General features: G+C 44.7%; 1 protein-coding gene across 1 annotated transcript in view; it reads right to left on the bottom strand.

Annotated features, from left to right (window-relative positions):
• The window catches only part of Tmem150c (transmembrane protein 150C), a 57,641-nt gene that overhangs the window by 17,252 nt on the left and 13,666 nt on the right, over positions 1 to 26,723 (bottom strand). Inside the window, exon 2 of the mRNA XM_033757869.1 lies at positions 1,034 to 1,123. Coding sequence (XP_033613760.1) covers positions 1,034 to 1,113 — 80 coding nt within the window. The 5' untranslated portion in view covers positions 1,114 to 1,123. The remainder of the gene's footprint in view (positions 1 to 1,033; positions 1,124 to 26,723) is intronic.

The raw sequence follows: 26,723 nt of genomic DNA, 5'->3' as shown, positions 1-26,723 counted from the left end.
TTTCACAATAGCATTAAAAAAATTGAAATACCTAGGAATCCACCTAGTGAAAGAAGTCAAAGACCTCTCCTCTGAAAACTACAACACTCCGAATAAAGAGATTGAAGAGGTATCAGAAAATGGAAGGGGGTGAAGGGAGGGCAGGGGTAAGGGGAAAAAATGAGAATCAAGATGTCATGTAGAGGTACAAGATCCCAACAATGAATGTAACTGTACTGTATCCCTAAAATGTACCAATAAACTCAATTAAAGCTGGAAAAAAAATAAAAACAAAGCAAAAACAACCCCAAGAAGCATTTGTTTCCCAGTTCAATTAGCCTAACTGTACTGTCATACTTATTCTTTTCTGAGGAAATACTCTAATTGTTAACCCAGAGGTCACCTAATTTTTTGAAGGTCAGAATGTCACTATTGATATATCCTTAATTTTCAAAATACCCTCAAAATTAATGACAATGATTACACTCTGGAATCTGGAAAGCAAAGAAATAAATCCTTCCAACTTTGAACAAGCTGAAATTATAATTCAGAGTTTCTAATTCCTCAGGAATATATGTCCACACTGTTAATGAACTTCAGGGGAGTAAAATAATTTCCTTAAAATGAGTATTACTTGAAGTAGGCAAATGTATGAATATTTTTATGGTAAGCCAGGGCTTCTGATGTAATGATCTTCACTTTAAAAACCTATTAGACCTTGTCACCAATAGCTGGAGTGGGAATGAAATATACAGCATGTCAGTGTCAGATAAGAACAGTTTGCAAGTAATGAATTCATCTAACCAGCTGACAAAATGTTCACAAAATAAAACCAGTATTCTTCATTATTTGCTTTGCTTAATTTATTAGTCTTGTTTTATTTGTTTTGAATGATAAAAGAAGAATTGAAATGGGAACTTTAGCAAGTTGAATTAGTAGATATATTAAAATATTTATAAATACATTCATATAGATGCGCTTCATAAATACTATTAAAATTCTGTTATCTACATTGCACTTGAAGGGCAAAATCATTAGTTAAGAGCATACTCACACTATCCACAGTCCAGCTGAAGTGAATAAAGTGAATACAAGAGGTAGAAACATCCAGACGCTGCATTTCCTCCCATCCATGCCTGCACCGCTGAAATGATGTGAACAGACATTAATAATCAAGACCAGAGTCTACCTAACTCTTTCAAGATGAGAAAGAAGTCCAACTGGAAGAAAAAAAATTATTTTATGAAACTATGATTCAAGTCAGTGTCACCACTGCCACCTGCTTAGGTGAAGTTAAGGGATTGCTATCTAGCATTAAAGATTTAAGTCTTAGCTGTGATCTGTTGGGAAATTTCTCATAAAAACTTTTGTCCTTGTAAATACATCAGTACATTTAAGAAAGTACAGTGGGGCTGGGCTAGGACTTTCAGGAGAAAAGCTAGGAACCAAGATATATTCCAACCTTCTTTTAGTGCTGTTCTTAACATTTATGGATTTGTGACTGGGACATGTACGTCATCTACAGGCCGGCAGAAAGAGTGTCAGAAACAAATGGTTACTCAGTAAATTAACGAGGTAGAGGGGAATGACAAATGCTTTGCAAACCTCAGCTTTGAGCAGCTGTCTCTGCAGAGTCTAAAGATAAACACTCTGGGAAACTGCGTTAAATCAGCGCCAGGACACACTCTGGAAAAGCAAACATCAGACATTTTTGCTTATGTCTTTTTTTTGGTGGTGGTGATGGTACTAGGGACTGAATCTCGGGCTTTGACATTGGGCTACAACCCCAAGATTTAATTAATTAATTAATTAATTTTTATTTAGAGTCAGTGCCTCACTAAGTTGTTAAGTCACCCAGACTGGGCTTAAACTTGGAATCTTCCTGCCTCAGTCTCCCAAATATTACTATATTTTTAAAGCAAAAATATGTCAATTAGAATTCCCCCCAAATGAAGCGAAAGCTAGAAGCTTCAGATTATTGGTACCTCGGGAGCTGGCTCAGGATTGGCTACGATCAGGAGGCATCTTGCCTGTACTTTGTGACTTCCCTCCCTTTGAGCCCTGATTTGCCCTGCCAAAATAGCCCGGAGTGCAAGGAAATGCTCCTTGTATTCTGTTTATTGTAGACCTAGTTGACATGGTCCTAGCAACAGCAAGCTTGCATGTCCCTGTTCCCACCAGCAGCCTCAGAATGTACTAGAACAACACATTGCCAAGGACACCCTGACCCATCTCCTTGTTTGAACTTCCCCTCCTCGTGCCTTAAATAAAATGGCAGGTATCAAACCAAAAGAAATAATTAATTATCATTTTACATCTCATCCTTGCCTAAAAGCCTCAGACCAAATGTTAGATACACTAGATGCCAACATAATCTTTTCGGCAAAAACACAAGGTCTAAGAAAATAAAGTACCCGAGTGCCTTCCACTGGAGGTCACCTGACAAGCAGAATGCCAATGCAATGAAATGGTATTTCTTGGGAGACTTCAGTGCTCATTATTTTGAATTTTATGACTAGCTGCAATAAGTACATTTACTGGCTTTGACCCAACAGTGCCACGTGACCTCATCCAAGCGCAGACACCTGCCGAGACCCTGCGGCTGTCCAGAGGCTGTGATGTGAGCTCCCAGACCCAGCCTGCTTTCCTCAGCAGAGCCTTCTGACTAGGAGACAGGCATGGCCTAACAGCATATCTGTAACAGTTGTGTCTTCATCTAAACACTGTCTGGGCTGGGATGTCAAATTAGAGAATCTAGGAGCTAAAAGACACGACAGGCACTTTCAATCAATTTAATTTAATCCAATAGAATCTGATTCAATTTAATAATTATTGACCCTTTACTCGTGCCAGAAACTGTAAGGACAGTGGGAGTGCTGAGTGGTGGTCCTAATGGATACAACTCTTTCCATGCACCAGTCTGCAATGTACAGATATTCCTCATTCAACAACCTATTTAGCAATTGTTCAGACTTACCGCCGAGGTGGGCTGCTCAGACTTTCAACCTGCATGCAGGACACCAGAACTTGCGTGGCAGTGCAGCCCTGCGGTGGCTGCTTCTATAGTATGCACTGTCATGTTTTGCTGACTGTACTGTACAGGGCTGTAGTTCCGTGTTCTGTTACACAGTACAGTACTGCATGTGAGAGTTACGCAGATAAAAGCAAAGTCATCCGGCCGGAGTTTCCTTTGACCGTTTCTTTGCTCAGAGCACTGTAATGTACACACTATGGACAATTCCTCATTTGGCGACCAATTCAGTTAGTGACCTAACTGCAGAACTGGAACTCAGTGGTTCAGCAAGGAACATGTGTATTCAGCAGTCTGGCCTTCACTGAGCAGACCTGTTCCAAGACTCCCAGTGGATGCCTGAAACCAGATAGCACTGAACCCTACCTAGACTATGGTTTTTCCTATATATGATACATATGTGCATTTTCACTTAAAGGAGGTTTTCCCTAGATATACTTACATTCTCAGAGGAAGCTTCCCTTGGGCATATCAGAATTGCATCACTACTGGAGGGCTTTAGCCCATTATTAAACAAAATAAGGGTCACTTGAACACTGCACTGTGTTACCACAAGAGCTGCCATGCTGCCTGAGACCACTGCTAAGTGAGTAACGGGCTGGTCATAAATACAGTGTAGACACAGCAGACACAGGACGATTCAAGTCCTGGGCAGGATGCAGCAAGAAGATATGAGATCTCATCACACTATTCAATTCAGTATTTAGGAAATGCTTATCTGGAATTTTCCATTAAACATCTTCAGGCCATGGTTGACTGCAGGTATCAGAAACCATAGAATTGAGAACCAGCAGGTAAGGGGTCTGCTATAAAAGCTTCTGTCTGAACCAGGCATGTGTGTCTGAACCAGGCAATGTGGAAGAATGTGGACATTTTCAACCTGCATGATATGGCCAGTCGCTGCCTCTCCCTCTAGTTATGGCTGCAAAGATGTGGGCTAAGAAAGTGGCCAATTACACTAACAGCAATGGCTTAAGTGGTGACAGAGCAGGTAAACCTATTATTCTAGATGGGCCACTGCAGTCGGTGTGCGGCCAGGATGAGTTTGGCTGAGACAGTCACACCGGGCAGTTAGGAGCTTGAGTTTCCAACCACAGCTTCCTTGGGCCTGGGTTAATCTCCTCATATCTGTAATGCTATTTCCCTGCCTCACCTCAGGAAGACTGGTAGATTCAGAGAGAGGCAGAAAGACAGAGAAGACTGAGGCCTCCCAGGATGTAGAACCTCGGCAGTTAACCTACGTGAAGTATTTCATATCTTTGCTGTAACAGAAAGCTACAGTATACTCAGAGTTGTCACCCCTAGTGGAAACAGGGATCCTTTTTACACGTGATGGGGGACAGAACAGAATGCCAATGTATCAGTGTACAATGAAAAACACAGCTGTCAAATGGACAAGTAAACACTTGGCTCCCCTATTAGGACCATCTGTGTGGGAACCCAAGATTTGGAAGCAGGGAAGCAGAGATGAAGAGTTAATGAGCCAGCCCTAAGGCCACAGCAACGAGCCACACTCATGTCCCACACTGACTTCCAGCAAAGAAAGATGGACGGCGAACAGAAATGTCCAGCACAGCACTGGACTGACCTCCAGCCTTGCCATTTCCCAGCTGTGGGATCCTGGGTGAGTCCTTCACTCTCTAAGCCTTTGTCTAACCACAGAGGTAACTCCCATCCTGCAGGATTGTGCTGAGGATGAACGGTGCAGCAGGAAAAGCGCCGCACTCTTAACCAGTGTTCCCAAGCCTGACAACCGTGACCACCCACCAGGTCCACTTCTGTGTTGGGACAAGGTCCCAGGCAGGGCAGGGCTCAGGACAATGTAACACTTTTTTCTCTGGGCTCCCATTTTTCCAGAAGCTTTTCTTAAAAGGTGCAGACACCTTTCTTGATAGTAACATTTTTCTTCAAATGCCCCCCCCAAATCAGCACCATAACATCTTAATACTGAAGGTCTACCTTCCTGAGGTCCTACTGTTTTGCTATCTGTCATTGCGCACTACTGGTTTTTTCCCCACCCTTGGTATTGAAGATTAAACCCAGGGCTTTCACTGAGCTCCAACCCCCATCTCCTCTTTAACACGTTTTTTTTCTTTTTAGGATAGAATCTTAGGGGCTGGGGATTTAGTTCAGTGATGCCATCACCTGCCTTGCAAGCACAGGGTCCTGAGTTTGATCCCCAGGACCAAAAAAAAGAAAAGGACAGAATCTTGCTCAGCTGCCCAGGCTGGACTCAAATTTGCAATCCTCTTGCTTCAGCCTGCCAGAGCGGTAGGATTACAGGTATGCACCACGATGCCCAGCTCACTCATTTATTTTGTTCTGGAAGCCTCTAAACTGGCAATGGCTATGCACTTGTTTTATTTTTACTAGTTCAACTTTCATAGGGCAGCCTAAGTCCAAATTCTGGGAAAACAGCACTGTATCCCTTGTCTAACGATAGATGAAAACTGCCCTTTCTTAACTCTGACAGATGCGTTAGGTGAGAAGAGTGAGTCAATCAATCTGAATGTGCAATGGAACTATGCTGGTTCTCCTCAACTGTGCTTTTCTTTTCTCTCTCTTTTTCTTTTGATAATTATAAATTCACATGATGCAGCTGTGAGAAACAGCAGAGAGAGATCTGGTGTATCCTCCGCTGCCTCTTCTCTATGGCAGTATCCCGCAGAACCACAGTACAGTATCAGGGACCCAGAAATTGGCATTGGCACAATCCACCAACTTTATTTTGATTTTACCAGTTTTATGCACACTCCTTTACTTTGTGTATTTAGTTTTATATAATTTTATCAGTTGTGTAGATTTGTGTGAAAAATGAGCTTATTGACAATGTGCTTATCTGTTTACTCAACTATTTTGCTTATTTTCAAGTGGGGTTGTTGTTGTTGAGTTGTAGTTCTTTATATATTCTGAATATTAATCCCTGATCAAATATGAGATTTACAAAGTTTTCTCCCATTGTGTAAATTACATTTTCACTCTGCTGGAACTGTCATTTGAAGCACAGAAGTTTTTAATTTTTTTTTTTTTTGTACCGGGGATTGAACTCGCATCCTTGTGCTTGCAAGGCAGGCCACCGAACTGCTGAGCTAAATTCCCGGCCCTAGAAGTTTTTAATTTTGATGAAGTCCAATTCATTTATTTCTTTTGTGGCCCGTGCTTTGGTGTCCTAGCCAAGAAATCCCTCCCAAATGCAGTGCTGTCAGGGCTCTCTCTTCTTGTTTCCTTCAAAGAGTTTTAAAGCTTTCGTTCTTCCCACTTAGGGCTTAGGTCCATTGTGAGTTTTGTATATGGTTCATTGTTTCATGTGTAAAGATCTAGAGCTGTTTACCTAAAGACTGTCATTCCCCATTGAACGGACTTGGCATTTAACAGGGTGTTTTGCAAAGCAAACATTTTTACTTTTGAAAAGTGCTAACTTGCCTAATTTCCCTTTTATAGATCATGCTTTTGATGTCAAGCCTAAGAACTCTTTGCCTAACTTTGTTCTTGAAGATTTTCTCCCATGTTCTTGTTTTTTTAAAAAAAAATTATAATTTTACATTTAAATCTGTGATCTGGTTGTGCCTTTTCTAAATATAAGGCTTTATTGTCTTACTGAATTTGGCCAGATCCTAGGCAGTTTATAAATTCCTTTGGCCAGCATCAGGAAACATGACTATGGAAGTCAGACTCCTGCAGCCATAGCAGGAGATTCTTACACTGAAGGACACAGCCATAGCCATGCTATGCGTCCCCATACTAGGTTCTTTGGGCAGCTGGTAAGTACCAGTTTAGGATCAGAGGCCTGTGTGTGTGTGTGTGTGTCTGCGTGTGTGTGTAAAGCTCCTGTGCCTACTCCATCTCCCCACCCACTTTTGCTCCACAAAGGCCTGTAAAGTGCCAAGCCCACCTGCAGACCAGCAGATCACAGTGCACAGCTCTTTCAGGACTGGTTTCTGCTTTTGTTGACCTGACACCACCCCGTGTGACAGATCTCTGTCCTTTCCTTTCCTTCTCCCTCCTGGGTGAGACTGTTAGCGGAAGAACGGGACTCTGTTATAGATACTTCTTTTCTTTTCTGGTCCCAGAGCATCTGTTTGTCCTTTAGTTCACATCCAGCTTATTATGTGACCAAATAATTTGGGGTTCTTGGTGCTGGGGGTTAGTGCAGACACCAGGAAGTGAACAGGACCAACTCTGAACTGCCCTGGCTCGGGAACTTCAGATAATGCTCTTGACTGCAAGTACCTTGGTGAAGCACAAGGGGACAGGTCTGTTAAACTAACTCTCGTGCCTTTGCCTCACTGTTGCCTGAGAATTAAAGTTAGAACTGATAGCCGGGCATGGTGGCACCTGCCTGTAATGCCAGCACCCAGGAGTGCTGAGGCAGGAAGATGGCTGTGACTTCCAGGCCAGCCTGAACTACATAGTGAGACCCCGTCTTGCCAAACCAGCAACAGTAATAACAATAAAAGAAAGTAAAGTTAAAATCGTGAGAGGGTTCTTTCCCTTTCATTCCCCCACATTAACTGGTCCCTTGCTTCCAGTCATGTTAAAAAGTGTCCCCCAAATTGGAGTTAGTGTCCCAGCAGGGATGAGTTCCAATCCTCCCGAGAAAATAAATACGGTCCAGCCCACCGGGAGAGAATAGTTTTCCTTACCTCCTTAAGGAAAGACGGAGAGAAGGAAGGAATACTACACACTCCAAGAATTTAATCTTTGCATTCTGAACTGAACTCTTAAGAAATTCTGTGTGATATTTACTCTATTGGTGCTGATCTTCCAGTAATATTACATAACCACAAAGTGTTCCCAGGTCCTAAGTGGCTGTGTCTGGAACCTTGTCACTTAATGGGATTCTGACAAAAGGGGGAAAGGAGCCAGAGTTGCATCAACTCTCTTGAAAGGGTCTGGCACTCGTATTTGGTATGGGAGACTCTGCTCCAAATGGTCTTATTTATCCAAGTGAATTGCAAAGCTGGTGTCCAGATGGGCACATCTTCTCAGGCGGCCACCACTGTTGCCTCAGTACATTTCTACTGACAAAGGCGTTCTCCCCCAGTGAACGTGTCCCTCCACGTCTGAGTGTGGGTCAGTGCAGCGTGGGAACTCTGGACACACTGTGTGTCACAGTGACAACCCTGTCTTCCGTCTGCTCCTTTTGTGGCCTGGCACGCCTGAAGCACTCATTTTTTCCTCAGAGAGAAAATGAACTGAAGCAGAACGACTGTACTGGCCCCACTATGGATGTTTTTATTGCTCTGAAAGTCTATAGCTGAAAAGGGCCAAAGAAATTTACTCTCTTCATGCAAACAGAGAAATAGAATCGAATCCATGGGAGCTTTTTACCAACAATGCAAAAGGGGGTCTTCACACAGCCACAGTCATGCCTGTTCATACTTTTCTTGTCAAATGAAGCTGCCAAAGTCAATGCCACATAATGTTCACCAGTTTCAGTCTTTAAAGACAAGCTTTCTATTTCATCAAGTGATAAGTGAAACACCTCCAATTTACAAAAGGAAAAGTCAACCCCCCCCTTCCTACTTCATTTTCAGCTTTTAAAACTTTATTGAGGGTCAGAGATTTAGCTCAGTGGCTCCACACCTGCCTTGCAAGCATAGGTCTCAAGTTTGACCCCCGGTACCAAACAAACAAACAAACAAACAAACAAAAAATCCTTTATTGATTCAGTCATCAGTAAACTAAACCTAGGGGGAAAAACACTTCTATTTTTTGCAGTGCTGGGGACTGAACCTGGAGTCCTGTGCACCCTAGGAATGTTGCTCACCATTTATTTATTATTTATTTATTTACTGAGACTGGGTATAATAAAGTTGCCCAGGCTGGCCTCAAACTTGTGATGCTCCTGCCTTCGCCACCACAGTAGCAGAGATCAGAGATGTGAACCACCATGGTGTCCAGTAGAAAATGCTTGTAATAACGACTGTGACATGTCACAAAAGTGAAGATAATATTTTCTGGGACTGGAAAAGATTTGCTTGTTGTAAATAAGGATTTTTTTATTATGCGGGGCAGTGGGGAATCCCAGCCCACTTAGTAGTTGTGGGACCTTGATGAAGTCCTGGGCCTCAGTTTCTTTACCAGTAAAGTGAGGATCATAATGGTGTTAGTCTCACAAGGTTTTTATGAAGAGTAAAAGTAAAACAAAACATTCAGAGCAGTGTCTAGCATGTCATAAACGTTAACTACTGGTGTAGTGGCACAGGCTTGTAATCCCAGCTACTCAGGAGGTGGGAGCAGGATTGTGAGGTTGAACCCACATGGAAAATTTAGCAAGACCCTGTCTTAAAAGGAAAAAAAAATTAACTACAGTCATGCGTTGCATAAGGACATTTTTGTTCACCACAAGCCTCCTATGTGACGGTCCCCTGAGATTACACTGCCTGCTGACCTCATACCAGGCCTGTTTGTGTGAAGCACCTGGTACGATGTCCTTCGAAGGCAGAGCTCACCTACTGTCACTGTTTTCAGAACACACCCCTGTGGGTAAGTGACACACGGTGGTATGCTCCAGTCCACGTGCTGTTTGGGCTCTTCAGGTATCTTTTCCATTTTGTGATTTATCAGGAAATGAGCTCCCTGCCACAACAACTCTTCATTCCATTCTCAAGGCCAGCTGGACTGCAGCACAAAGACTAACGAGCCACCCACGAGTAACCAGGATCGTCACAGGGTCCAAACCCAGAGCCACTGGGCATCTTCACCATGTGTGCCACAGGCACATGTAAGGGACTGACGTTTGGTTGTAATTCATCAGCAATTAGAAGTGGTAATGACAAGGACTATTTGTTTGGTTTTGTTTTCTTCCTAATGTGTTTACAGATTCTCAGCTGTAAGCCAGCATGGGGAAACGTATGATACAGCCGAAAAAATAAGTCCCACTCATTCTGCTAATGGTTAACATTTTTTCCCACAGAATCCCAAGTTTGGGGTGACATGAGAGTCAGATGACCTAGTGTCACCTTAAGAGTATATGACCCCGCACTCTGCAGGTGTAAACATTACCCATCCATGAGGTCAGTCTGACCCCCACCCCCCACAAAATTTCTCATAAGCAATGACAAAACCCAATGTACTAGTTAGTAAAGGATTTCTGTACAATGATTCCATTCCCAAAAGGGGACTATGACTTTTAATTAGAACCAATGGTGACTGGTTTTTCTCCAGTGCCACTTTGATTTTCAGCAGTGATCACCTTCCTTCATTGACAGATGACTCTAGGGATGCTTTCATGCTGGAACAGAAGGACTCTTTTTCTCAGACACAGACAGAATGCGCTGTCCCAGCTGCATGCAAGGAATAATCCCAGGAGGAATTCCCTGTGCAAGGACTTTAACTCAACAACACCGTGGAGTTTCTCTGCCAAGAGAAAGGGAGTCCTTGGACTCCATTTATATTTCTAATGATAATAAATATACTGTCTGCATGTGACAAATGCAGTTGCCAACCTGACAGTCACTTTTCTTTCCCCCAGCTAACAGACTTCTGATTTTATTGAGGACAGCAACAAGCTCTGCCCGAGAGCACAAGCCACAATGGGTGAAGCCAAGCATCACTATTTTACGGACAAGTAACATTCCAGACTCCCTTCTACCTGGCCAAGATGATGCAAAAAAGTCTGCAGAGTAGCAAATGAGAAGGGTTTGCAGCCCTAAGCTTCATTTCTGCCCATTTTCCTTCTTTCCCACTGGGAACAACGGAGTGAAAATATAGTACCTTGTTCAATGGCAGCCATTATGTAACCATGAGGTGACAAATGTGAGGACCCAGAGCCAATATATTAAGGATAGCAGAATAGAAGGCAAAAAGAATGAGTCTTTAATAACATCATCAAGACACTGCATCATAGTTCTAATACTACTATTCTCCAATCTTATAGTGTAAATCAATTAAAAATCTTTACTGCTTTGTTACTGGGTAAACGGCCACTCAACTGTACGCTAATTAGCAGCCTCCCTTGCCAGTATAGCGCTGTGTGTAAATTCCCTCAAAGGAATATGAGGAAAGATTCACATAATAATGCTGCTGCATTACATAGTCCCCAATTTCTAGAGATGCATACTGAAGTATTTAGGGACTAACTGTCTTGTGACAATTGTCTAATTGTTATGAATTTACCTCAACATTTTTCATTCACAGGGTGATGAAGAAGTTTTAGAAAAAAAAGCAGCAGTGGCTGTTCAGCATTGTGAATGTAATTAATTTCATACTTAAGAACCATGAAAATGGCAAATTTTACTACGTATGTCTTACCACAGTAAAAATTTTTAAAAACACTTCATCAAAAAGGATGAAAAGATGGATGGATCTTAAGACCATAATGCTAAGTGAAATAAATCAGACCCAGAGTGTTAAATATCACGTTTTCTCTTCTATGAGAAACCCAAAGTATAAATAAAGAATAAAATAAGCAATAGATGGTAGGAAACAGGGAAACAGACTCCGTGGAGATGGAAAGGGATCTGGACAAATGAAGTTAAGATAATCAGGATGTGATCTGTGTATGTACCGATTCCCTAAGATGAATGTAATGATCATGTATCACAAACACAGACTAATAAAAAAATGACAGGTACCACCTCACACTCATTACAATGACTATTAAAAAACAAAAACCAAGGCTAGCAAGGATGCAGGGAAATCTAAACCTCTACAGTGTTCTTAGGAATGTGAAATGCTGCGGCCACTGTGGGAACTGCATGGTACTTCCTCCAAAACTTAAAAAATAGAATCACTGTATGATGCAGAAATTCTCCTCTAGGGGTGTGAACATAACGACTGAAAGTGGGGATTGAAACAGATACCTGTATACCCTTGGCCATGGCGACATTATTCACAGTTGCCAAGGGGGAAACATAACCCAAGTGTCTGTCAGTGGATGAGTGGCTACACAAAGTGTGGTATGCACATATAACAGGATATTGTTTGGCTTTATAGAAGGACGAGGATTCTGACACATACTACCACACGGATAAACCCGAAAGATATTATGCTAAGTGAAACAGCCCATTCACAAAAAGACAAATGCTGTGTTGTTATGCTTTAGATCCAGAATGTGCCCCCAAACTCTCAGGCGCTCAGAGGCAGGGCTTTTGGAAGGTGACTGGATCCCAGGGGTGGTATAGCTGACTTGCTCTTGGGAGGTAGGTCTGCTCAGAAGTGGTCACTGGAGCCAAGACCTGGAAGGGTGGATCTCCTTCAACAGCTTTTCCCTTCTCCCTGTGTTTCCTGGCCGCCATGATGATGTGAGCAGCTTTCCTCAGGCAGGCCCTTTCCATCATGCTGTTTCTGCCTTGGAGCCGCCGACCATGGACTAGAACGTCTGAAACTGTGAGCCAAAAATAAATTTCTTTTTCTGTAAGTAGTGGGTGTTGGGTATTCTGTCTCAGTGACTCAAGAGAGCGACTGTGAAGCCATGATCCACTGGCCTGAGGTGTGTGGAGGAGTCAACTCTACAGAGACTGAATGCGGTGTAGAGGTTGCCAGAGGCTGGCTGGAGGTGGGGATCGGACAGTTACGTTGGATGAGTGGTTTCACTTTTGCCACTGAGTTTGCAACTTAAAAGTAGCAAATTTCATGCTATGATTTTTATCGCAATTTAAAAAAAGAATAGACACAGGGAAAATGAATTTTAAAAACTTGGATCTGTGTCAACAAAGTCTTTTTGATTCTCCAAAAACAAGAACAAACTGTCCTTTGGCCTAGAGCAGAAGGAGGATCACATTGCTGAGGCGCCCACAAGGTTGATGTGCAGGGATGCAAAGGAAGAGATAATAAGGGTCTGGGACCCTGAAGGGCCGGAAGAGCCAGTAATGTTTACACCTCAAACCACAGGAGACTAGACTTAGAACCCAGGGCTGCCATCCCTTCCAAGTGTGCAGCTTCAGAGGCTTCCAAGCAGCTGCCCTGAAATGGAGAGGGGAACGTCAGGGGCCCTGAAAGGATGCTGGGGAGCTCACTGGGGTGTGGACTGTCTGGAGGGAAGGGATCAGAAGCCAGCGAGCTGCTGTGAGAACTGGAGGGGCAAAGGGCCCACGGCCCAGGGCAGCCACGCTGGCGCACTTTCAGCCTCGCTTCCACAAGCAGACAGTGGGCTGCAAGGCCATCGGAGGGTGGGGGACAAGTCCCTGAGCCACTCTAGGTTGGCCAAAGAGGAATCCGAGCGGCAAGAGCCCCTTCCTCTAAGGCAAGGGCAAGGGACAGGAAGAGCCGGGATGAGACTCTCACCCACAGGGTAGAACGAGAGTCGAATGCGGATGCCCCCTTCTGCCAGGGCAGGGCCTTCCGCTGCTCTGCCACGGACTTGGGCGGCCATGTGTGCCCCTTTCTTTCCTGTCCTGACTGGGAGTTTTAGCTGGCTCTTTCTTCTCCCTGGTAGGGTGTGAAGAGCAGCTCAGGAGACAACTTGCCGATTAGTTCCCAGGCATCAGGAACCACATCTGACTGAAGGACCAGCTGTGGACACAGGGTGTTGGCTGCTCTTTGGTGGCCGCAGGGGCCGAGTGTGGCAAGACTGCCAGCTGTCTGTGAACCGTCCCCTTCATTCTCAGTGATGCCCCCAGCCTCTGTGTTGTGACACAGCCATGTGACAATGAAGTAAGAGAGAAGGGAGGAGCCCACTTCCTGGCCTGGCACATGCACCCCTCCAACATGCGTTCCTTATGAGCCAAGGCTGGGGTGACCAAAAGACAGAGCCACGCTGCAGATGGCCCAGCTCGTGAGCCCTGTCTGGCCCCCTGGACTATTACAGGACAAGAGAGTAAACTTCATTTTAAAGCCACAGTATTGTTGGACTTCTTATTATATGAACAGAACCTTTTACTCTACTACATTTACCCAAACATTTCATCTTATATCTCACACTATTCCCTACCAAAATGACAAAGTCATTCTCTCCTTGAGCTTTTTCACTGTAGTTGTTTCGGTTTGTTTTTGAGAGTCTTGCTAGGTGGTTCAGGCTGGCCTTGAACTCTCTAGTAGCCCAGGCTGGCCTCAAACTCAGTGATCCTCCTGCTTCACGCAGCCTCCCTGGTGCTGGGATTATAGGCGTCAGCCACCACGCCCGGGTCATGAAGCTTCTTGAGTCACCTTGATTCTTAAATGATGCTACTCTAGCAGAGCACTGTCCTGGGAATCAGGTGCCACCCGAAGGCCCAAGTGACTGGGAGGTTTCCCTTGGGGGCGCTGTGGGGAATGAAGGCCAGGAAATAATTTCCACCATTGCCAGTGACCAGTCTTTAATAAACATACTTTTTACAGATACCTGTATATTTTGCCTAAAGATTTAGCTGTATTTAGTCTATGTTCTCGCGTCAAGTGAGTACTCAAAGCGCACTTGGAGGTGCTAAGAACCCTGGGGGCTGCTACAGATTCTACTTTTCAGACAATAGTGTGCGACAACTCCCGAAGAGCCTGCTTCAGCCGCTCTGAAAAACCTTCCCTGGTCCTTCTCCATAGTTATTTCATGCACTTTCCTATCCCTCAGGGAACAAATCAAACAAAAATATGCAAAGCAGTCTGATCAAGAGAAGATGAGAATCTCATGCACAGGGCCCCAGCAGCAGCGCTGAGAGACAGGGTCAAGGCAGCCCTTTCTGAGTCACAGCATCAGCTCCCAGAGCCAGAGGGAGCAGTTGCCCTCAGCCATCAAGGCCCCAGGCCTGGCTCAGGGAGGAGAAACAGCCGGAACAAGAAACAAACCAGAGCAAAGCAAGAGTGCCCCACCCCATCGCCAGAGGACAGATGGGCCCAGTAAGTCCAGGGACGGGGTCTGAGGAGTTAATCCATGTTGCATCTTATGGAGCTGATGGCAGGATGCCAAGGCTGAGAAATGCTGGGCTAGCAGGTGGGGCCGTCAAGCCCCCAGCATGATCCTGGCTCTCATCCAACAAGGAGGGCGTATTATACAAAGGTGCCGTGGGCAGGATCGTTATCCATTAGATTGGGGACACAGACAGAGCAGGAGGTGTGAGCACACAACGTCCCGGATCCAGATTCTGGTTTCAAGTGGCTCTGCCACTTGGTACCTGGGGGGAGGCACGCAAAGCTGCTTAACCTCACTAAGGCTCTAATTTCTTATCTGCAAGCAAAGTTCCTAAAGGTGCCCATTTCTTTGCAATGAAGACCAGCAGTTATCACAGATAAGACTCTCAGATGTGCGCACAACAAGCCCCTAATAACAAGAAAATCTTATAAGTGATGTGTGGATGTCATGGATGCCCACCCCAGTTGTGGTCCAAGAGAAGGAAGGAGAACTGCAGATTTGTTGCAGTTTGCTGGAGATTGCTTAGGAATTCCACGGGAAACTTGAAATAGATGGGGAGATGGGCTTTCTGTGTTCTCTTGGCGAAGCAGTGTGTGACCTTGTAAAACAGTCCTTCAGTAGTCTCTGATAAAGCGCTATACGCTCACGACTTCTTGAGGACAAAAAAAGAAAATCAAAACCATCACACACATAAACTATACCAGCCCAGGGATTGCTTGTTGGAGTTCGGGTGGATGCTGGGGAAGGTTGTATATCACTTGCCTCCTTTGCGCAGCAAGTAGAGCTAATCTACAACTCAGAACCCAAACTCCCTGTATGCGTGGAGCAGCCACTTTGCCAGAATGACAAACAACAGCACTGGACGCTTAGAAAACATAGTTCGCTGCTGATGCCTGTTCTGCCAACACCAGCCAGCACCTTGCACACCTTGACCTACTGCAGTCTCTGCCCTCACACAGAACTCTGGCCCAAACCCAAACCCTTCTGCAACAGACCTCAAAAAGGACCCACTTTCCCCGCCTTTTTCCAACTCTCCCTCATTTATCACAGATGATGTCATTCTACATTAATTTTTGTTGTTTGAGGCAGGGTCTCGTAAGGTAGTTCAGATAGGCTTTGAACTATGTACCAAAGCTGGCCTTGAACTCACAGTGACCTTCCTGCCCTTGCCTCCGGAGAGCTGGGATTACAGGCATGTACCACCATGCTCAGCACATTTTACATTAATTTGAAGCACTTAGACTCCACGTTACGAATAAGAGTGCACCCATGAAAGTAAGGAGCAGAATTAGGAAAATCACCATGTAGGTTAATTTTTGTTCTGTAGGGCTGGGGCTGGAACCCAGGGCTTGACACCTCTCCACCTCTGAGCTACACTGCCAGCCTTGTGATGGTCATTCTATGTGTGCACCTAACTGGGCTGAGGGATACCCAGACACCAGACAAAACGCTGCTCCTGGGTGTGTTTGGAGGTGTTTCTAGAACGTACGGAGAATGAGAAGCTGCTCCTTGAGCTGCGACAGCATCCTCAGCTGCTCATGCTCCTCAGAACTCTGGGTTTTCCAACGCTGGAGCTCCAGCTCATGCCAGGGCCACCCTGTTCTCAGCCTTGGCCTGTGACTGAGCTGTCCCACCAGCCGACTGCATACTCCCTAACTGCATGAGCCCATCCTATAAATCTCCTGCACACATACGCATCCTTCTGCCTCTGCAGCTCTGCAGAACCCTAACCTATGCAACCACCAGTAAAAGTGGCTGCACAGGTAACCAATGAAGGTGAGCACTTCAAACACAGGCTAACAGGGATGTCTGAGTGTGCTGGGAGAGGTGTGTCCCCTGCTCTCCTTGGTTAACTAGAGGCTGGCATGAGTGCCGGCTGTCACCTGTCCCCCCCAGACCCCAGCTACCTGCCCCTTGGTCACCCTCAAAGACTCCACACTATTCACCAGACCCAGATGCACCACCCCCTTCACGGCTCACATGCCAGCTCCTTCTGTGGTCACCTCCCTGTCCCTATGACGTGGGTCACACACGGACATTCTCTTCTCCTAGGTGGAAGGGACGGGTAGCTGTGGGCGGGGGAATCACCCTATGACACTTCTGTGGTCTCCCCCAGCTTTCTCTCTGTTCTGTGCCTACACCAACAGTCTCCCCTGTGGTCTGGCTGCCTGATCGCTGAGAGGCCATGGTACAGGTGGACCTTCCTATCTGCACCTGCCCAGACCACTCTCTCTCCCCTCCAGCTCTGGCACCTGCACAATTCACTTGGAAAACAGTGCTACAGAATGTGGTAGAGCACAGAAAGCGGACTGAAATAATATTTTTTTCAAAAGAACTCATCAGAAGCCAGGCATGATGACGCAAAACAGACAAACAAAAAAGCCCAATATCACCAACCATCAGGGGAATGAATGCAAATCAAAAGCACAATGAGATATCACCACTCTAGCAAGAATGGCAGATATGAAAATGACAGGAGATAAGAAGCACTGGAGAGGGTGTGGAGAAAAGGGAATCCTTGCACACTGTTGGAAATATATATTAGTACAGCCATTACAGAGCACAGTATGGAAGGTCTTCAAAAAATTAAAAAGTAGACTTCTATATCCAGCAATTGCTTCCAAAGGCAATGAAGTCAGTTTGTCAGAGAGTCACCGGCATCCCCACATCCACCATAGCACTTTTCACAGTGGCCAAGAAACGGAAACAGCTCCGGTGTTTGTCAACTGATGCACCGATACAGAAAATGTGGTGCGTAACACAGTGGATAACACCTAGCCTTTGGCAGTCTGTCACTTGCAATAACATGACGGAAATCACTGTCAAGTGAAGTGAGCCAGACAGATACCACATGATTTCTCTCCTCCATGGAATCTAAGAAAGCTAATCTCATAGCAATGCAGAGAAGGATGGTGGGGTGAGAGGGTGGATAGGGAGGGTTAGAGACGGGCTGATCAATGGGCACTGCTCTGCTTTATATCCAGATGTCCCCCAAAGCCTCATGCACTCACAGGTGGGGCTTTGGGGAGGTGACTGGATCCCCGGAGTGACACCCATCAGCGGATTTGTCCACTGCTGAGTTTCCAGCGGACTTGCTGTTAGGAGGTTGGATCTGGTTGGAAGAGGAGGGTCCCCGGGGTTGTGGCCTTGAAGGGTTTGTCTCTTCTGCTCCTCCCTTTCCCCACCATGTCATGAGTGGCTCTCCTCTCCGGGCCCCTCTGCACGCCCTGCCACCTTGGAGCCAGCTGACCATGGACTGAAATGTGAGCCAAAGCAAACTTGTCCTTCCCTTAAGTTGTGAGTGTCTGGTATTGTGTCTCAGTGACAAGGAAAGTGGCTAAGACAGAGGCCAAGCTGTGGTGAGATAGGAGAAATAAATTCTGGTGTGATACTGCACGCCAGGGTGATTACAGATGACAATAGTGTGCTACGTACTTCAAAGGGCAGAAGAAAAGATTCTGAATTTCACCATAAGGAAATGATCAGTGCTTGAGGAGACAGATATATTAGATGAGCTTAACTTGAGTGAAATATTACACAGTGAATATATGTATCTCAAAATACAATATGGTATCCCACAAATACTACGTTCATTTTTTACAGTTTCATTTATCAGTTTAAATACTTACAAAATAATGAAAAAGAACAGCACTTTGTCAAACTAGACTTGCTTGACAGAAGCAGCCTTGAAATTATCCCATCTATATCTTAGCTTTTGACCTATCCTACAGTTTATTCCATGAAATGACTCACAAGAAAGGATCCTAATGCAAACAACTAATGTTTGCTTTATCCCCATTGTGATGCTTTTCTACTCGGGCTCATGCATCTGTGATGGGGAGCTTGTCCCCAGCAGCCCAGCGTCTCTGAGGGGTGAGAGAGGGACCCTGCCACAAGCAGGACTTAGCCCTGGGGCTTGGGAAGACTGGTAGGTGTCGTGGTCCCTCCTCAGCCAGCTCTGCTCTTCGCCTGTTCACACCGAGGGCAGGGACCACATTCCTAGGCATTCTGGTCCCTTCATAGCATCTGGACTTGTGGATTGGACATGCATGGAATTAAAATCAGGAAGTGGGAAGTGAACATCCCTGGTAATGCCTCGTCCTGGACAGTTAATGGTTAATGGGACAACATCTCCACTCCCAGCTTCTTTCTCTCAAATGTGCACACATGAAACTTTTTACTTGATCATCTGCCATCTGTCGCCACAGGTGTCCTCTCAATCCTTCTGCCTCGGCCCCGCCTGCAGTGTGGCCTCCTCCATAACCTGCAGCTCTCAGGCCGAGAGCCTTAGCATTGTCTCAGACACCTCGATCTCCTATCCTCTCCATGAGCCAGGAGACTCTGAGCCAAAACAGACCTCAAACCTCACTACTTCTCACCCCAGCGGACAGGCAATGCCTCTGAAGCTCACACCAGATCCTGTCATCATTAGCTTCTCCTCGGAGTGCCCACCCACTCCGCCATGGCCGACACCCACCAACCCTGCATCCGGCCACTCCATTGGCCACATGAGTTCCTCGAACTTCACAGCCCCCCAGTGCTGCGGTTTTTATTTTCTGTTCCCTGCTGTATTCCCAATGGCTCACAAGTCCATGCCCCCAGGAGGACAAGCTGTAAACATCTGGGGAAGAACAAATGCCAGATGCTGTGCTAGGAAATGGGAAATAGGAGATTTTAGAAAACAAGACAAAGCAGGAGCTTCAGCTCCAGGGAACTTTTATGAGAACACAAGTAATGACAGTCTTAGGATCACGCGATGGTTATTTGCCACACATAAGGTGAAAACAAAGAGCTGCATCTGCACTGCAGTGAGGGTGACTAAAATGTGGGCAGAGATTAGGACAGGGTGCACTGACAGTGTGGCCCTGAGCAGGGCCTTCAACAGAGACCCCACCACGGGATGCTGAAAGAGGAGGATGGACTTGCAGCCCTGGGACCCAGCGGAAAGGACTCAGGACTCAATGGGAGAGGACGGGATGCAGGGGTGGAATGGGAAATGGGAGGCAGGGCTGGGGGTGCATTCCTGACTGTTGGGGAACACTGAAGACCTTCTTTTAGGAGCAAGGGGAAGACAGTGCCTTGGAGACAGCGGGAGAGAGAAAAGCTGTGCAAAGTTTACTTCTTGGGCAAAGGAAATAGAACCTGCTCTTTACAGGACAGTGCACCTTTTGGGGCTAGGGACCAGGAAATGAGCAAACAATGTTTGAATGTAAAGCAAGCATAAACACAAGTAGAGCAGATGTTTCTTGGCACTCAAGGCCAGATCTAGCTGCTAAACGAGTCTGGGCCCCAAGAGTGGTCAGAAGCACCCGGAAGCTGTTGGAATCCACCTGCCTGGAAAGCACTTCTGGGGGGAAATAATAAGAATGACACAGTCCGGGCCAGGGATTTTGTTCAGTGGTGCTGCCACCCACCTCAAGCACAAGGGCCTGAGTTCTTCCTGGTACCAAACAAAAACAAAACGAGTCTGGCAGCAGGCCTGCTGCCAAGCACTTTCCAGGGAGTCCCATATTCACTCCTCACATTCACTGTGTGAGAGGGAGACCAGTCTGCTGCCAGTTTACAAGGAGGGCACAGAGGCCAACAGAGCTTTATTGTTTTGCCGAGGGCCACAAAGTGCATCAGTGGTTATGTCCAAGGCGGTGGACGATTCTCCCGCTTCCTGCTAGGCTTGATTGCCTGAGATAACACTAGCCAGAACTCTATTAACTGTAGTGCTTCGGTGCTGTTCTAATCCATCACTGCATCTTGAGGGCTGTGCTTCCGATCCCCACCGACAATCTTTCTGAAGCCCACCCCACCCCTGAAGGATGACACCCAGCGCACCGTGACCAGGGCCTTCTCTTGGGGACTGTGACTCTGTCTCCCTGGAAATCCTCCCCATCTTTCCAGAGCCAGTTCCCCTCTCAGGGATGTAGAAAGGCTTCCCTCACCAGCCAGTCCATCCTGGGTTTTCTGCCAGAAACCACTTCATCTCAGATTTCTTTGCTTCAGTTGAATAGAACTGTCGTGTTTCTGAGTCAGCCACAATGCACCAACTTGGATCACTTGCACTGCATTTCCCACGATGTCTTTTCCAGTGTGTTTTGGGTGAGGAGGGCACACACAGTCATGGTCACAGAAGATTTGGAGGCGAAAGTGGAGTCATTGAGGAACAGATGCTTACCTGGAAGACTCCAGATGTGCAAGGCCACTTTCCTTTCACCCTGGGGAGGCAGGGCTCTCTTCGGCTTCTCTCTTTTTTTTTTTGTTTTTGCTATCGGGGATCAAACTTGGGTCCCTGCACTTGCAAGGCAGGCGGTGGAACCACTGAGCTAAATCCCCGGCCCTCTTTGGCTTTTCTTCCCGGGTGTGTTTAGCTCTCTGGGGACAGCAGCAGGGGCCAGGCTGGCTCAGAAACCCCTGGGGTCCTGCTGGCTCCCATGATCTTGGATGTGGGGTTGGGATCCAGTCTTCTCTCGATGTCCTCCCACACCTCCCTACACCACCAACCCTTCCCACTCTTTGCCCAGGGCGCGTCCACTCCAGTGCTGAGAGGGAGGTGAGCCCTTTGTGCAGATGGCTGCACCAGCTGCACAGCTGCATGAACCAACCAGTCACACTCATGAGTGCACGGACCCCTTACCCACTCCTCTCTCTGAGCCCAACACAGACAGGAAGGCCGTGTAAACATTACCTCAGGTTGGCCAGGGCAGGGAAAGAGTGCAAAGGGGCAGAGAAAATCAAAGTAATCTGCGATGATGTCATAGGTGCCTACTTCATGCCAGGTGCTATGCCATGCGCTGGAAACTCAGATCACTAATAGCTTAGATCTCATCGTCTATGGGGGAGGACTCTCACAACGCAAGGGATAATAGGATAAGTGCTATATAATTGGCTTGAATAAAGGAATATAGGAACTCGGAGGAGGAAGTCACTAATTGTGTCTGAGGGGATCAAGGAGGTGGAAGGAGACTGAGGCGGGCCATGAGGCTGGGTGGCTGGTGCACCAGGGGTGCGGCCCCTGACCTCAGTGGCCATCCGTGTCACCTGGGCACAGTCCTGGGGGTTCCACTCAGGAGGTTCAGGCCAGGGCCAGAGAGTTGCTGTGCTGTCCAGGCTAATCTCAAATTCCTTACGGGGCTGGGGGTTTAGCTAAGTGGTTCCACCCCCTGCCTTGCAAGCACAAGGACCACAGTTTGATACCCAGTACTGGGGGAAAAAAAAAAAAAAGATCCTGAATCAAATTCCTTGGCTTCAGCAATCTTCCCTCAGCATACTCAGTGCTGGGACTGCGCATCTGCTCCCACGCCCTGATCACAGCAGAATTAGCATTAAAAAATCTAAGAACTGGTTCTTTTTGGTACAAGGGATTGAAACCAAGGCCTTCTCACTGAGTTACATCCCAGCTCACTTTTCTTTGGTTTGGTTTTGAGACTGCATCTCACTAAGTTGGTAAACTGCCCAGGCTGAGCTAGAACTTTCACTTTTCCTGCCTCAGCCTCCCTTTGTCACACTGCTGGGATTACAAATATGCACTACCATATCCGGTTGAAGAGCTCCCCTCCCCACCACAGGATCTGGTTTTGTAATTCAGGCTGACCTTAAGTTCACTGTGTAGCCCAGCCTGGCCTTGAACTCACAGTGATCCTCTTGCCTCAAGTTCTCAAGCAACCACCGCCACCACAAGAAACTGACTTTTCAAATGTCTTAAAAGTGGTCTGGGGATGTAGCTCAGTGGTGCAGCACCTTTCTGGCTAGTGTGAGGCCCTGAGTTCAATTCCTGGTACCAAAAAGGAAAAAGGAAAAGAAAAGAAAAAACAAGACCTCAACTGAGCTTCAGACGTTTAGAGCTAAATGGATGTACCTTGAGACCACCATAATCTTAAGTGAAATAATTCAGACACACATACCCAAATATCACATTGTTTCTCTGATGTGAGAATCTGGAAGTGGAAATAAGGACTAAAATGTATAATAGATATTGGGAAATGGTAAGGAAATATCCAAATGGGACAGGGAACAAGGGAGGGGGGCGGGAGAAAGTGAGTAAGGGATAAAAATATGAAAAATAATGTTAAAAGTATAATGTATATTTATTCTGATCAGAATGTTTAATATGTGTGTGTATATATACACCTCTAATATCATATATATATATGTATATATATATATGTTATAGGTAACTGAGAGCAATGTCTGTTTGCAGACATACAAATGCTGTTCTGTCAGGTTTCTAAAGAAGTTCAACTGATTCCTACCTCTCTTACTCACAAAAAACTAACCGCTTTTGCTTTCATTTGCATATTCATTCACTTGGTTTTTAAAAAATAATTTAGTATTGCTGACCTACAAATGTTCTTTTTCAAGTACTCTTTTGCACTGGTTATAACATCTACCTGGTTCCTGCAGTGATTACTGTGCACAATGCAGTTTAATGTGTGTTCACTCTTATATCTGCATGAGAGCAATGGATTTCTCTTCTGCTGAAAATTACCCGTGAATAGTTGCAAGCTTTTATGGAAAAGCTAATTTTAATGCTAAACTAAATTATGCTCAAATATGGAAAACTATGTAAAGCTGCCCGACCTTATTTGGAGATAGACTGCCTTTGAAGCCAAAAACTAATAAGCATATCTCCCCCAAAAAATGAAAATTGAAGAATAATTTTATTTCTGAATAAATAAAAGATTATCAATTCTCAAAGTCTTAAACTTTACAATTCTTTAACATTTTTTACACGTCCATGGCTTATGCCTTAAAACAAACTAAAAAAAAAAAGACGTCATCAATTATTACCGTCCTTAGAGCTTGTGGGATGGTTTATTTACTGGTTTTTCAGAAAAATCTCTTTTGGCTCCTTCTTTCTAATATTGATTAGATTGATTATGGATTGATTATGAGGATTGATTATTATTGATTATTACTATTCCTAAAACATGCTGTTCGACACCTTCATAATTTTTTTGAAAATGACCATGGTTTAAGGAATATTCAGCCAAATTTATAAAAACAAAAAGATTACAAGTTCAAAGCATAAACTCTCAATGAGTTATAAGGACACAGAAATGTTATCTGATCGATTAAAGGAATGAAAACCTTACATCACAGGTAGGTATGTACGTATGTATGTATATTTACTTTTTTAGACTTGGCAGTCTTGTCTTGTCAAGTTGTTCAGGCTGGCTTTGAACTTGAGAGATCCTCTGTAGTACTGGAATTACAGGTGTGGCCCATCATGCCCAGTTCTATCACAGGCTTTTAATATCAACAAATCTGGTTTGTTTTAAAGAAAGGTATGACCTGGAACTTTCATGTTATGGAATTTAGTTAGACACTCAAAACCAAAGTGTATGTCTAACTCTTAATCTCTACTGAAACATGGGTTTTAGCAGGTTTAGCCAGGCAAATTGCTTTTAGAACAAAAACAATCAGTGAAAGATTACTATTCTGCAGATGATTCAGAATACAAGAAGACAATATCTACCACAACCAAGTATGAGTTACTGCAGAAGTGTGAGGAGGCATCAGAAATTTTATTAATATATTCATTTTAGAAAAGGAAAATATCACATATCTTTAAAAAATATTGAGTAAAAAATTTACCCACATTCCATGTAGTTTCTTAAAAAGCAGCCTTATAAAGACTGGGAATAGCAGGCTATTTCATTAAATGATTTTGGAAAAAAGTCCAAAATCAAAAGGCAGTATTGTGTGCACACGTGTGTGTGTGTGTGTGTGTATGTGTGTGTGTGATACTGAGGACTGAGACCATGGCCTTTGCACTAAGCTACAACCCCAGCCCCTCTTCTCTCACACTCTTTTTTGCTGTCTATCTGTCTATTATTTTGAGACATGATCTTACTAAATCAGTAAGTTGCCCAAGCTGGACTCAAACTTCTGATCCTCCTGACTCAGCTTCCCAAAGTGCTGGGATTAACAGGGGTGTGCCACCATGCGTGGTTTGCCAGCACTATTCTTAACCATGAAACCATAGTGGAAGAATTCCCTTTTGAACCAGGACCAGGACTGGGGATTTAGCTCAGGGGTTCTGCCACCTGCCTTACAAGCACAAGGTCCCCAGTTTGATTCCTAGTACCTAAATAAATAAATAAAACCAGGACCAATGTAAGGGTGGATTCTGTTAGTGTTTATTCAGCAATGTTCTAGCGTCTTTGGACAGTCCAGTGACACATAAACTAGAAACTGGAGTGAAATGTAAAGTTGCTTCCAGACAACGGACTTGTATCAACCTCACCTTCAACCCACACCTGCAAAAGACTTAAAAGGGAAAACTGATTGAATTTGACAAGTGATTTGGGCAAAGTGGCTGGATACAAAACAAACATTTAAAAATCAATAGCTTCCCTGCGTACTTGCAATAACAATTACAAGATGCAATAGGAAAGGAAACCATTTGCCCTGTGCAAGATGTAATACACAGAGGGCAGAGTTTGATGAAAGATAAAAAGATGGCCCAAATAAACAGGCAGGGAAAAGTTGTCATTTCTGTGTAAGATACTTTTATCTGTAAATGGAGTCTGGGGATTACTGCCTCAAATCACCTCAGAGACTTAGGAGAATGGAAACTACCAGGCTCACAGAATCAGAAGAGAGGCGAAGAAAGCTTGCAAAAAACCTCTCTGTATACCTGCTTCCAGGTGACTTTAATACTCAGGGACCACAGCTTTACCTAGATCTCATGAAAGTCCTTGAATAACTGCTCACCCACATGTTAAAGTATGTCAGTATAGGAAGCATATCATGATCTCCAGGAAGAAAAATAATGTATTCTCGTACACAGCCAACAAACAAATCAACAGACTAGAATGTACAGCCCCAGGACAAACTCCTGCAGTAAGAAAATTATAGAAGTTTTTCCTGTGTCCCTGACAGTGTTGAATAATCAATAGGTCACAGAAGAAATTAGGAAAGAAATAAGACAGTTCCTAGAATTAAATGACAGTGCCAGTACACATGCCAGAAATTATGGTACACATGAAAGTAGTTCTAAAAGAGAAGCGTATAGCTGTGAATGTCTACATCAGCAAAACAGAGGGAGACCAAATAAATAACCTAACAGTACACTTGAAGGTCCAAGAAAAACAAGAACAATCCAAATTCAAAACTATTACAAAAAGGAAATTATAAAAATCAGAGTAGAAATCAGTGAAATGGAGACTAAAAATACAAAGAACCAATGGACCAAAGAGCTGGTTTTGCAAAAGAATAAACAAAATAGAGAAGTCATTAGTTAATCTTACAAAAAAAAAGGAAAGAAAAGACCTGTTATAGCTTGTATCTAGATGTCCCTCCAAAGCCTCATGTGATCATAGGTGAAGCTTTTTGGAGGTGGCTGGATTTAGGATACGCAATGCTGGGATCAAGGATGTGATACTGGGATTGATTCATGGTGTGCTGATGTGAGTAAATAAAATATAAGGGACAGAAAGAGAGTTGCCTATAGCTTGCTGCTTCCTGCCTTCTGCTTGCCACGAACTGCTTTTCCTCTGTAGTGCCTGTCTGCCATCCTGCCTTGGAGCCTGCTAACTATGGACTGAAACCTTTACAAACTGTGAGCTAAATAAACCTTCCCTCCTTTAAGTTTGTGTGTTGGATATTTTGTCTTAGCAATGAGAAAAGTAACTGAGATAAGACCCAAAACAATGCAATTAGAAATGAAAAAGAGCCAGGCATGGTATCCTATGTGTATGATCCCAGCACTCAAGAGGGTAAGGCAGGAGGATTGCTGTGAGATTGGGACCAGCTGGGGCTACATAGTCAGTACCAGGGCAGTATGAACTACAGTGAGACCCTGTCTTGGAAAAAAAAAATAAAGAAATTAAAAAGATGAAATCACAGCAGACACTGCTGAAATACAGAAAATTATTAGTAACTATTTTGCAAACCTGTACACCAATAAATTGGAGAATTCAGAATATATGGGTAGATTCATATATAATATAT

Source organism: Fukomys damarensis, unplaced genomic scaffold, assembly GCF_012274545.1.
Source record: "Fukomys damarensis isolate Sample0158 unplaced genomic scaffold, DMR_v1.0_HiC HiC_scaffold_32, whole genome shotgun sequence".
Lineage (NCBI taxonomy): Eukaryota > Metazoa > Chordata > Mammalia > Rodentia > Bathyergidae > Fukomys > Fukomys damarensis.
This window is presented reverse-complemented; position numbering and strand designations above follow the sequence as displayed.